The sequence below is a fragment of the Chiloscyllium plagiosum genome, unplaced genomic scaffold (genome assembly GCF_037043375.1).
Source record: "Chiloscyllium plagiosum isolate Xiang-an unplaced genomic scaffold, Cpla_swu_hap1 HiC_scaffold_8, whole genome shotgun sequence".
NCBI lineage: Eukaryota > Metazoa > Chordata > Chondrichthyes > Orectolobiformes > Hemiscylliidae > Chiloscyllium > Chiloscyllium plagiosum.
Window position 1 is genome coordinate 32,637,214 of NW_028270146.1, and position 12,810 is coordinate 32,650,023.

The window sequence follows — 12,810 nt, forward strand, 5'->3', positions numbered from 1 at the left end:
ATACAAGCCATTGTGATAGTTATGAATATATACTTATGTAGAAAGTCACTTTTCACTATAGTTGTACCATTACATGTAATGCTTCCAATCCTTGCATTTCAATTTAGATATGATTGTTATTTGCAGATCAAAATCCATATTACTGCATGTGCTTATTCTGCGTAAAGAATCAAATGTTTTATCTGCTACAAGAGTGCTTGCATTGATTTTTTACCTACAATAAAGTCTACTTAATTACTAGATAGAAAATAAAGTCGTGGTAACATTAAAATTTTGGACTAGTAAAGATTCAAGTCTCACCTGTCTTTGTAAGGAGGATTTTTTTTTGTTCTGAAGGATAAGTCTCTATCCATGAATACTGTTTCAGTGTAGATCAAAAAATAAATCAAATGGCACACAGAAATGGTTATTGAAAGGAAAAAGGAGAAAAAGCCACTATCAGAATGGATTATTTGCTATATTGAAAGATACAGATATTTATACACAGTAGAATACAACCATGCTTTATAATTATGACAACAATACTAAATTAACTCTTTCATGAGGAATGTACATTCATTTTGTATTGTGCAGAAAGGTGGTTTAAAGATTGTGATCATAAATTTATCAAAAATTAGTTCCTCTTCCCTCATCCCTGTTCCAAGCACTATAACTGTTTTGATATCACAAGGCAAGCTGAAGACTATTTTGGTTTATTTGCTTTATAAAGTATGTCATAATGGCCTGGTTTGTAAAGTAGGTAAACTGAAGGTTTTGCTCCTTCAGGAAAGACATGATGATTAACTTCAGTGTCCGTTTTGTCCATATATTCCACTTGGATTGGTAAACTCAGTGCTTGCGTCAGCGCGGTGATATGAATGTGATCACTCTCTATAGCCATTGGTTCCACTTCCTACAATAGGGAAACTTGGCATTAGTAATTTTATACAATGGAAATGAAAGTTCTGTTTCTGCTAGACTTCAAGATGTGAAACATTGAAATTAACTACTCCACCCAGCAATGTCCAAAGTCAGTCCTTTTTTAGTCAGAGACCCAGCAATGTGTGTCATCTGACTAAGTATTTTTGCACAGAAATCTCAGCATAATCATTTCTATGCAGGAATCAGAATTTACAAAAGAAATCAGCTGGCAATCATCAAAGAGAAAGAAGGAAAGCTATTATGTAGATTAAAGGTTAGAACTGGACAAATTATCAAGAGAAAGAAAAGAGATTTCCATTCTATTCCTCATTATCCATCTTCCAAATTTGGAAGTTGGAATACATTCTCCCTATATCTGTGTGGGTTTCCTTTGGGTGCCCAGAGATCTGCAGGCTAGGTCGATTGGCCATGGGAATTGCAGGGATACGGTAGGGGGTTGGGACAGGGTCGATGCTCTTCAGAGGGTCAGTGTGGACCTGATAGGCTGAATAGCCTGCTTCCACACTCTAGGGATTCTCTGATTTTTATATCTATATCAGGTACAGTATGAGTATCCAAAGTGTTTTCAGGAAATCATCACCTCTAAACAGGTGATATATAAAAATAATTGCACGTGGCAACTTTGTCTGTCCATTTAAACTCCAGCAATGTTATTAGTGCATATAAGTTCTCAAACAGTGACTAGCTAATCTCTTTGGGAATATATGTTAAGGAAGAAACATTAAGCCCTAGGAGAATTCTTCAAATAATACCTAAAGATCTTTAGGATCTCTATAAGAATGAGGAAAACTCATATCAAGCCCATTCTTGGGATTACTGTGCAAATCATGCTTCACAAACCATCCCTGACAACTCGTGAGCAAAACGAAAAGTTATTTGTCAATTTCAAAGATGACATTGTGAAAAATCCTCTCCACTCACTAAAGCAAGATCCAGGACACGAGTTATTTTTGTCACTTGGCAGATGTGAAACTTGTCTTTCTGACAATATATCTGAACTTGCTTATGAGTAGAATAGCACAATAAAGGGCTGGAAACAACCACCTCCTTCCAATTAGCTGGTCCTAAAATATAATATTTCTTTCCCACACTTCAAATCGCACTTCAAAGGTTTACCAACCACCTTAAAATCAGACATTCTCCCCTTTTACTGCGTGCCCAAGTAAGCTGAGTATTGAAATGTTTAAAATTAGCCGTACCTAACTTTTATCAGAGTTTGGTTCAAAGTTCATTTTGATTATTAGTGTTTTACTTGAAAATAAGTAAATCCTAAATAAGACTACACATTTGGCCAGTATAAAAAGCATAAGTGCTGAAATCATTTATCATCTACCTTAGCTTCATGACATTTTTTCCAAAAATATCATGCTCTTCCATTGATTAATGGTTGTCCACTTCCCAACCTTTTCTCTTATTCCATCTTTTGATATACCTATGTGATAGTTTAATTGAAACCTAGTGACATCCAGGTATCTATATGAAATTTTAATTCTACTTTCAACTAATTGAAAAGCCGAAGTAAGGTTAGTCTAACATTACATCCAAATGATGGCGTCTTTTCTTTGGTAGTGTACTGAACTGATTAATCCACATTAAGAGTTCAATACTTTTACTTCCAATTCAGCTAAATGAGCTGTTTATTCAGCAAGAAACATTTTTCTGTCCTGAGATTTTAAAGGGAAATTAATGTTCGGTAGATTAATCAACATAACCAATTCTGGAACTTACCTGAGTGCAGAAATCTTTAACACTTACACCTCCCTCAAGGAAAAGCTCAAAGAACTCAGACCGTTTCTGCAAGTATGCAGATGTTAGCAGTCGAAGATATTGTACTAGGTGATCTGAAACACCATGGTCGTTGAAAGCAGCAAGAAGTTTTGAAACCGAACCATCTGTTTCCACCAGGTCAATCATATCCATAAACTAGAATCAGAGAACCAAATAGTGTCAATGCTATCTGCATCAATGCATATTTTTGTAAAAAGCAACTATAGAAGTTCCTTAGCAAAATTACAACAGAAAATGTAGATGACATATTTTGATCAATAAAAATATTTCTTAATTAAAGGCCATAACACTCCAAAACAAATGCAAACTAAAGCCATACCAGTGGACTTCTATTTAAAACAATTAGATCTGTGACTAATAGCTTGCACTAGAGGAAAGAGTTGCAGTATCTCAAATTCTGAGTAAGGGTTTGAAATTAATCCCTTGTTAATTACTTTATGCCATTCAGTCAAAAAGCACAAGCAACAAAAGTTTCAAATTTGTCATTTCCTTCAATTCTTCTTAAATGAAATACTCACTGTGGTGAATGAATTTTCAAATCTGCTTTCAGCAAATCCAGCAGATGAAAGTTCTTCTCGACTTCGCATTAAATTCTTTCTAAGTCTAAAATGAAAGCAATTCAGATAAGTAGCGATTAGCATTTAAACTAATACCAGAAACATTATTGAGAGGATTTTCACTAATTCCTATTTGTCAGAAAATCATCACACCTGTTTTATTGTTGGCTATTAGTATCTTCACAATGTGTTTTTAAAAAAATCCCTACAAAATTCAAAATCTTTGACTTTCAGTAACTTCTAAATTAACAGTGCTCTTCCTCGCCAATTTCTTGATAATTCTGTTGTAACATTTTGAAATAGTACAGCAAAACCCATTAAGAGTTGCCACATTGAGATGTTATAATAACCAAAAATATTTAGATTGTGCCTTTACCATTATAAAATGCCCCACAGAGCCTCATGATGCTCTGACAAAATAAATCACATAAGGAGAGATTAGATCAGATCATCAATAGCTTGATTAAAGAGGTGAGCTTTAATGAGTGTCTAACAGAACGACAGTAAAGCAGATGCAAACAAGTATGGAGTAGGATTCCAGAGCCAACGGCATTGGTTGCTGAAAGTACCAAGAAACAATTAAAATCTGAGGTGCATAAGTGGCCCAAACTAGCTGAGAACAGACATGAGGGTTGTGGTGCTGGAAGAGATTACAAAGACAGTGAGAATATAAAGGAATCTGCTCAGCTATTTTCTTTCTGCCTGATATTAGAATGCATTCACACCATCTCTGTTGATTGTATAAATTAAGATTCAGTGTCTATAAGGGGAGGTGGCACTCATTAAAAATAACTTGTGCACATGACTGCCTGCTTATATCCATACTGGAGAAAACGCAATCACTAATGTACTCTACTTTTAAAAACACAAATCTGAACTTATTTGCATCACTACCTTGTGTCCATACAACTTTTCACTCAAACTATTTTACCATAATACAATATTATTAGCAATGACCATAAAATAAACTTACTTTTGTATTCCCTTTTTACTTCCAAGTAACGATTCCAAGTAAGCAAAGCTTAGTGCTCGATAAAAGCAGTTGCCATCACCAAGTGTTTTTCTGAAGTAGGCATATTTTCGACTAATATCCTTTAAAGTAAAAACTCACATTTAAGTTAACAAGTACTTTCCAATTCAGTTCTTTCAAATTTAAGTCACATGCATGAAGTTTGCTGAAAACCTTTACCCAATGAAATCAGCATTGGTTTTCCAGCAATAAATGGAAAGTAGGCCTTTAGGAATTTTGTTGAAGGGTGTCTTGGCATGCATATGAAAAAAGCAAATTGTTATATCAGCAATTTTTTTTTAAGCCAAAGATGAACTGAGTATTTGGAAAGTATTTGGAAATTTCACATTAGAGTCACATTAAAAAAAAAATTAGGTTGAAGTTTTGGTGTTGAATTATCAGTATGACAAATGATACATTTTGTTGAAGCTTTGTTAAATGGTTGGTTCATCATAAGTCAAGCTATTATGCTTATTAAATTTACAAACTGGCTGGACTAGAGAGTTGTTAATGACCTGTCCACATACCACACAAAGGTTTGTTGGTTTGATCACAGTGGTAATAAGCTTGTTAGCCAAATATATTATTTGAAAATATATATGATTATGCGATGTTTTAAAATGAAGTCCTAACAATACCCTTCCAGGAGATGAGAGAAAAAGCTATTAGATAAATAATCTTAAAGGCTCAGGCAAGCATTGGAATGACAATCTGAAAAATGCTGAGAGACCAGGAAAAACTACTCGAGAGTCATTTATAAAACATTATTAACTACAATTAATTTCTTTGCATAAGTTAGATAAAATTGTTCACTATTTTTAAATAAAGATCGCTTTTAATATATGACCATTTTCAAAGCTGAAAATGGTGTATGATTGAAAAATAATTAGTGAATGATACCTTAACAAAAGATATATCTGAGTCTTAAAATAATAACCAACATTCAGGAGGTTTGAGGAGCCAGGTTCTTATAAATCATACAAGTGATTTATAAGAACCAGTATTCAGGACTGAAAGATTTAAGAAAACAAAATGCAACAACCCAACACACTAAAAAGAAGGAAAACAGTTAAAACTGTAATTGTTTGGACAGCATCTGTAAAGGAAGATAATGTTTTAAGTATAAATAACTGGCAAAGTTATTACACCTGAGCACCTTACAAGTTCATAAGGTAGCCATCTGTACAATGTTCCAATTCTGACCATACCCAAAAAGTTAAATCTTCTCTCTTCTTAGAAGCTGCTATACTTATTGTATGTTAAGAATCAACTTTCTTAAGCATATAAGTGTGACTAGGGGGACAGGCTGACTTTAGATGTCATAATATGTTAAAGATACAAGTTTGACTGTATATGAAGCACATGTGGTTTTTATATAAGTCCAGCAAGAATTCCAAGAGTGGATATTTTTGGCTGGGTGTCCATATTAACCAAAAGGTCAATGATACAAGTCTTTCTTTTAAAAATGCACTGCAGTTCTGATCGAGAGAAATGTACACATCCACTATGGGAATTGTATAATCTATCCAGTTTCTGAAATCAGTCTGATCATAAAGAATGTGTAGAGTGACTTTGGGCATAATGTGTAGCCCATGAATTTCTTAAACTAGTAATTCATTCTTGGACTAGATTTTCAGTGCCCAACTAGGATGTAGGTCATATTATAATCTGTTTATACATACTATTGGGTAATTAAAATAAAGTCATGTGTCCATTTCAATTGCAGTGTGTAGTGCATTGTTAGGTGTGTGTGTGTTTAAAAAAAAAATCAGTGTTATCTAATCCAATACTTATTGACAGCTGCCCAAACAGAAAAGCTTTGGAGCACAGGCTGTTGGCCCACCAGCTTGGCAGAGGTGAACCTCTGAACATCCTGAAAAACCTGTTAAATAATTTAAGTGTACAATGACTACTACAATGCCATGTTTACTGCATGTAGGACTAAACAAGATGCTATCAAACAATAGATTTCCAGAACAGTTTACAGGACAGAATTAAGAAATTAGGCACAATTTAACTTGTAAAGTTTAAATTTTGAAAAATGGCAGTATCATGACTCTCCCCACACGACTAATATACGCAGATACCAATCTGACTCACTCTATAGTTTTAGACTGTAGGCATTTTTGCACAGAGAATTAATATTCTTCTCACAGCTGTCCAAAAAGGTTAAAGACCTTAATATAACATTGCAGGCACATGTTGGTCTAGATGTTACAGTCGTAATGGTAAAACCGTTAAGAGTTCACTCTCAATTCACCTCTGAAAGTGAACTTCTGGATTGCACATGTGCAGACGAATGCAGAAATCCAAAAGTTGCTGTCAGTATTTGTACTCTCTAACTCCAGACAGCAATCAATGGAAAATCAACTGAAGTGACAAAAAGTTGCACTCTAAATGTAGTCTCACTTCCTACACTTTCTTGAATTAAGTGTAACTGAGTGTACTGATTTAATAATTAGTGCTATTCTTAGCAGCCCTGAAAACCTAATTTGATATTTGTGGAGTATTAAATTTGTCAATAACAAAAATGATTTTTGAATCTGTTTTTAAATGTTCATCTTTATTTTAGTTTCTACCTTAAACTAAATTAAAAGTGAAGATTATTAATAGGTTTCTACTTTCTGGTTTGCCAATGTGATTGGCTTTTTACCTGCCCGCTGCTGCCAGCCAAAACATAATTGTGACCAGCTAGCTGTTTTAAAGGAACATTGGCAAAGAAGAAAACCACATTAAAAAGATCTTACCAGGGCAATAATGAGGGAACGTCTGGAATGTTTTGCGCAGTTTGCTCTTCTTACTTAGGAAAGAATATAATTACAATCAAAGCAGATTGGTAAATTTTCATAGGACAAATTTCTGGGAAGATGGGTTGAGCAGACTGGGCTTATACCCATTAGAATTTAAAAGAATGCAAAACAATTTGATTGAAATGTTTGAGATTCTGAGTGGGTGTGAGGGGGTTTATGCTAAGAACTTGTTTCCTTTCCCCAAGACGGAGTCTATAAAGAAGTTTTACAATTACAACTAGTTAAGAGGGAGATAAAGAGAATGCTTTCTTTTCTCTCAAAGTTAGTCTCTAGAATGATCTCCAGAGAGTAGCGGTGACGAGTCATTAAATATATATAAAGTTAAATTGACTTTTGATCAGCTCGGGAATGAAAGGTATGGAGTACTGACAGGGAAACAGCATTGAGGCCATGAGCAGATCAGTCACGATTTTATCAAATGGCAGAACTGACTTAAGGTGGCAAATGGACCTATCCTCATCTTAATTGTTTTCTTGTTTGTGGATAGCCTTCATTCAAACCAGTAGTGGGTGCCTTGCTTAAGCAATAACATAAACTCCAGGCCACAATTAGTGAATGCCATGGTAAACAGAAGCATCATCATAGAGTTATAACTGAACAATATCATACCTGCACTTTCTTTTGGTAAACTTTATCTTCAGGATGTTCTTCTCCAAGTGCGATTATATCATTTTTATCAGAGACTATAGAAACAGATCCAAACTTCATAACAGAAGGAAAAAGACCACTTTAAGAAAGCATGGAAATTAGTACTCAGAAGAAAATTTTTGTTTTTTAAAATCCACAAAGAAAAATCTGTGCATTTGACACCTGAGTAAAGATCCAATATACAAATATTTTGCAATCAATTTCTTGCTTATATTCCATGAGTTACAGTTTACAAATAGCAGAAAAACTAGAAGTGATTGATTTCTACCTTTCCTCTTGTAGGAAACATGAGTGGAACAGCAATGAAAACATTAACCACTCAAGATGACAGGATTTCATAGATATTAAAGGCTGCACAGAATACAGGATAATAAAACAAGAGGTTGACAAGAATATAAAGGGCAGGCCATCTTAGTGTACAAGTAGTCAAGAAACTACAATAGTGAGCCATTAGTCATACCATTATCTACTGTCTTTCAAAATAATGTAAAGGTGATTTTCTTTTCCTTCAGTGCACCTATTCAGCATGTTGTGCAGAAATGCAGATTATCAGAGATAAGACCACAAAACATAGGAGCTGAATTAGGCCATCTGGTCATGGCCAAAATGTTTCTCAATCCCATTCTCCTGCCGCCTCCCCATAATCCTTGATTTACCCCCATCCTCATCCCCCACCCTTACCCCTACCCCTGCTTAACAATCAAGTACCAATCTATCTAGCTTAAATACGCTCAATAACATGGCCTCCACAGCAGTGAATTTCACAAATTCACCACCCTCTGGCTGAAAAGATTCCTCCTTATCTCAGTTCTAAAGGGTCACCCCTTCACTCTGAGGCTGTCCCATTGAGTCCTAGTCTCTCGTATTAGTGGAAACATCTTCTCTGTGTCTAGGCCTCTCAGTATTCTGTAAGTTTCAATCAGATTCCCCCCGCCCTTATCCTTCTAAACTTTATAGAGTCCAATAGATTGTTACTTGACAATCCCTTTATCTGCAATATCATTCATGTAAACCTCCTGTGCACCTACTCCAGTGCTGGCCCATCCTTAAATACGGGCCCAAATCTGCTCACAATGTTCCAATTGCAGTCGGACATAGTCTTCAGCAGACCTTGCTTCCACAACATAGCCTCAGCAGCACATCTCTGCTTTTGTGTTCTAGCCTTCTTGAAAAGAATGCTAACATTGCAATTGCCCTCCTAACTGCAATTGAACCTGCATGTTAACCCTAACTGAATTAAGACTCCTAAGTCCCTTTGTACTTCAATTTCCAAAGCTTTTTCCTGTTTAGAAAACAGACTACACCTCTACTCTTCTTACAAAAGTACATATTCTCACACTTTCCCACATTGTATTCTATCTGTCACTTCTTAGACCATACTCCTAGCCTGTCCAAGTCCTTCTGCAGCCTCCTTACTACCTCAATTACCTACCTCTCCACCTATCTTTTATGTCATCTGCAAATTTAGTAACAACGTCCTCAGTTTCTTCATCCAGATTGTTAATGTAGAACATGAATTGTTGTGATCCCAACACAGATCCCTGCTGAATTCTATGAGTCACCAACTGCCAACCTGAAAAAGACCCCTTTATCCCCACTTCTGCCAATCAGACAATCCCATATCCATGCCAATACCTTGGCCCAAACACCACGGGCATTTATCTTATTTAGCAGCCTCCAGTGCAGCACCTTGTCAAAGGCCTTCTGGAAATCCAAATAGATCAGGTATACTGGCTTTCCCTTGTCTGACTTGCTCATTATATCACTGAAGAATTATAACAGATTTGTCAGGCATGACCTCTCCTTCAGAAAGCCATGCTGACTAAGCTCTATTTTACCAAGCAATTCCAATACTCTGCAATCTCATCGTTAATGGATTCTGCGAACAGAACCACAGCATGGATTCTAAATTCTTACCAATTACAGAAGTCAGGCAACTGGCCTATTGTTTCCTGTCTACTGCCTCTCTTAAACAGGGGTGTTACATAGAACAGTACAGCATAGAACAGGCCCTTCAGCCCACAATATTGTGCCGACCATTGATCCTCATGTATGCACCCTCAAACGTCTGTGACCATATGCATGTCCAGCAGTCTCTTAAATGTCCCCAATGACCTTGCTTCCACAACTGCTGGCAACAAACTCCATGCTTTCACAACTCTCTATGTAAAGAACCCGCCTCTGACATCCCCTCTATACTTCCCTCCAACCAGGTTAAAACTATGACTCCTCGTGTTAGCCACTTCTGCCCTGGGAAATAGTTACATTAACCATTTTCCAGTGCTGTGATACCCTCCATGTGATTCAGTGTACAGATCACCACTAATGCCTCTTCAATCTCCTCAGCTTTCTCCTTCAGAATTCGGGGATGTAGTTCATCTGATCCAAGAGATTTATTTACCTTCAGAACTTTCATTTGCCCTAGCATTTTCTCCTTAGTGATGACCAGTAAACTCACATCTGTCCCCTGACTGTCTGGTACGGTGTTGGTGTCATCCACTGTGAAAACTAATGCAAAGTACATATTCAGGTCCTCTGCCATTTCTTTGTTCTGTATTACTATTTCTCCACCCTCATGTTCCAGGGATCCCATGTCCACTCTTGCCCCTCTTTCCTTTTAGCTATCTTAAAAGAAAATTGCAAGAGTTCTTTTATTATATTGCTAGATAGCTTACTTTCATATTTCATCTTTTCTCTCCTGTCATTTCTTTTAGAGTTATCTTCTCCTGTTTTTTGCTTCCCACTAAACTTTGTTATACTGTATGCTTTTTCTTATGAATGCAAAAAGATTAGTGCAAAGATTGTCAGCAATTGCTTCATTGACCACTGCATCTGCCACCCAAAGAATACATTTGAACACAGCAGACTTTTACCACATAGCACAACAAATCCACAAAATTTCAAGTAATCAAATTCAGTGCATGGGTTGGAACACTGAACTATTGGAGTTTAGCTTCAAATCTAATTGGCAATCCCACTGAAAGCCTACAAGAATAGCTAGGTGGGAAAAATGGACATTTCACAACGATATAGTGCTGACATTAGGGTTATGGGACATTAATGGAGTCAGTTTAGAACAAAAAATTAACAAACACCAAAAGAAACATCTGTAAACCCTGAACCAATACAGTGTAGCTTTATTAATACAACATAACTGTATAAACAACTGCATAATACAAATAAAAAGAAAATGCAACATTGATCCTGTTTACCAAAGCAAAGTATCCATCAGGTTCACATTTCAGGTCTGTGGCTTTTCATCAGAAGATCTGAAATGTTAACTGTCAATCCACAGTTGCTGCCTGACAGACTGACAGACTGACATCAACAAGCGCAGACTTTGCAGGAACTTATATTACCTGCCCACAAGAACAACACCTTTCCCCTTGGTTTAAGGAAAGCACATTTCATTTTAAATTCACACCACAATTAACTTGTTGCAAAACTCTTGCACACTTCAAAGGACAACCCACGAAGACGACAACTACATCTTCAAGCTCACTGCTTCACAGCAGACAGGTGAGAGCACAGGAAGGGTATGTATCTTGGTCAACAGAACTGGTTACACTTTCCCTGGCTTGGTGCTGTGACAGTGACAACTAATCTATAAAATCTACTGGGGAATAGTGGTCAACAGCCATCCTGTTTCATCTCAGTCCATCCATCCTGTAGCTGTATTCCTCAAAACACAACCCTCCCCCCACCTCCCAACTCCATCCTTCGGAATTATGATTACTCCTCACATTGGCAGGAAGGTGGGCCGGGGTTAAGAGAAGGGAGTGAGGGGGGAGGGGGAAACCCCCCCCCAGACTTACTGCACCATCCATTGCACCCACAGTGGAGGAGGACAAACGGTGGGCACTGAGCTCCTGCCGTGCACTGAGATGCAGCACGGAGCCCGCGATTGACACATTGCTCGGGAGGGAGACGTCACTGGCCCCGCCTACCCGACTGCAGGAAGTGACGCGAGGACAAGTCACAATCAGTGGCCCGGCCCCCGCCGGGGGTCAGGTGGCGGGCCATTCAGAGGATGAGGGGTGGGTGCAGGTGGTGCAATCAGAGCAGCGAGATGCTGAGGGAAAGGGAGGTGGTCCAATCAGCACAGCGGGAGGCTGAGTGAAGGGGAGATAGTCCAATCAGAGTAGCGGTAGGCTACAGCGGAAGGATGGAGAGGCGATCCAATCAGAGCAGCGCAAAGTTGAGGTGTGGGAAGAGGAGGTCTAATCAAGAGGCTGGAGGGGGTGGAAAGAGTGGTCCAGTCAGAGCCGCGGGAGGCTGAGCGGTGGGTGTAGGCGGTCCATTCAGTGCAGTGTGAGGCTGAGGGAACGGGAGGCGGTCCAATTAGAACAGCGGAAGGCTGCGGGCAGGAGAGATCGTCCAATCAGAGCAGCTGGAGGCTGCGGGCAAGGATGATGGTCCAATCAGAGCAGCGGAAAGCTACGAGCCGGGGAGATGGTCCAATTAGAGCAACGAGAGGCTGCGAGCCGGGGAGATGGTCCAATCAGAGCAACGAGAGGCTGCGAGCCGGGGAGATGGTCCAATCAGAGCAGCGGGAGGCTGCAGGCAGGGGAGATGGTCAAATCAGAGCAGTGGGATGCTGCGAGCCGGGGAGATGGTCCAATCAGAACAGCGGGAGGCTGCAGGCAGGGGAGATGGTCCAATCAGAGCTGCGGGAGGCTTTAGACAGGGGAGATGGTCCAATCAGAGCAGCGGAGGGCCGGGGCAATGGTCCAATCAGAGCAGCGGGAGGCTCCGGGCGGCCGCGTTGGCGCCAGGAAGGTGGTCCGAAGATGTGTCCCAGTCCGTGTCTGTTGCTCGTGTTATTGAGCTGTTGGGATCAGTGTGTGTGTGAGAGACATTGTCAGAGGGCGGCATGTTCAGCAGCTTGCCATGTGGGCGACACTTGAGGTGTATTTTCAACCTTTATAACTCCTGTTCAATGTATCAGACTGTCAGCATGGACAGGTTGGACTGAAGGGTTTGTTTAATGCTGTGCATCTCTGTGACTATATGGGACCAAGCAGATGATACAGGTTGTGTTGCAAAGGCACTTTCTGAAGAAGAATCATATTAGATT

The 12,810-nt window shown here is 38.7% G+C and overlaps 1 protein-coding gene across 2 annotated transcripts; it reads right to left on the bottom strand.

The window, feature by feature from the left end:
• Positions 1-433: 433 nt before the first annotated feature.
• Positions 434-11,666, bottom strand: LOC122553427 (ubiquitin thioesterase OTUB2-like). Of its 2 annotated transcripts, none has more exons than XM_043697176.2 (6): positions 11,549-11,666; positions 7,695-7,787; positions 4,240-4,358; positions 3,228-3,312; positions 2,650-2,844; positions 434-892 (listed from the first exon to the last, which is right to left on the bottom strand). In XM_043697176.2, exons 1-6 carry the CDS (start codon positions 11,558-11,560, stop codon positions 683-685), a joined length of 714 nt encoding a protein of 237 aa, XP_043553111.1. In that variant the 5' UTR covers positions 11,561-11,666; the 3' UTR covers positions 434-682. The 2 variants fall into 2 exon arrangements, with proteins under 2 accessions (XP_043553111.1, XP_087845797.1); XM_087989671.1 differs by lacking the exon at positions 11,549-11,666 and adding an exon at positions 8,194-8,250.
• Between the last annotated feature and the right edge of the window lie 1,144 nt (positions 11,667-12,810).

Excerpts from the sequence above, each read along its gene's own strand:
- LOC122553427 (XM_043697176.2), bottom strand. Across the intron at positions 4,359-7,694 it reads TTTACCAAAAGAAAGTGCAG|GATATTAGTCGAAAATATGC; the intron begins GTATGATATTGT and ends TTTACTTTAAAG. Across the intron at positions 893-2,649 it reads TTAAAGATTTCTGCACTCAG|GAAGTGGAACCAATGGCTAT; the intron begins GTAAGTTCCAGA and ends TCCCTATTGTAG.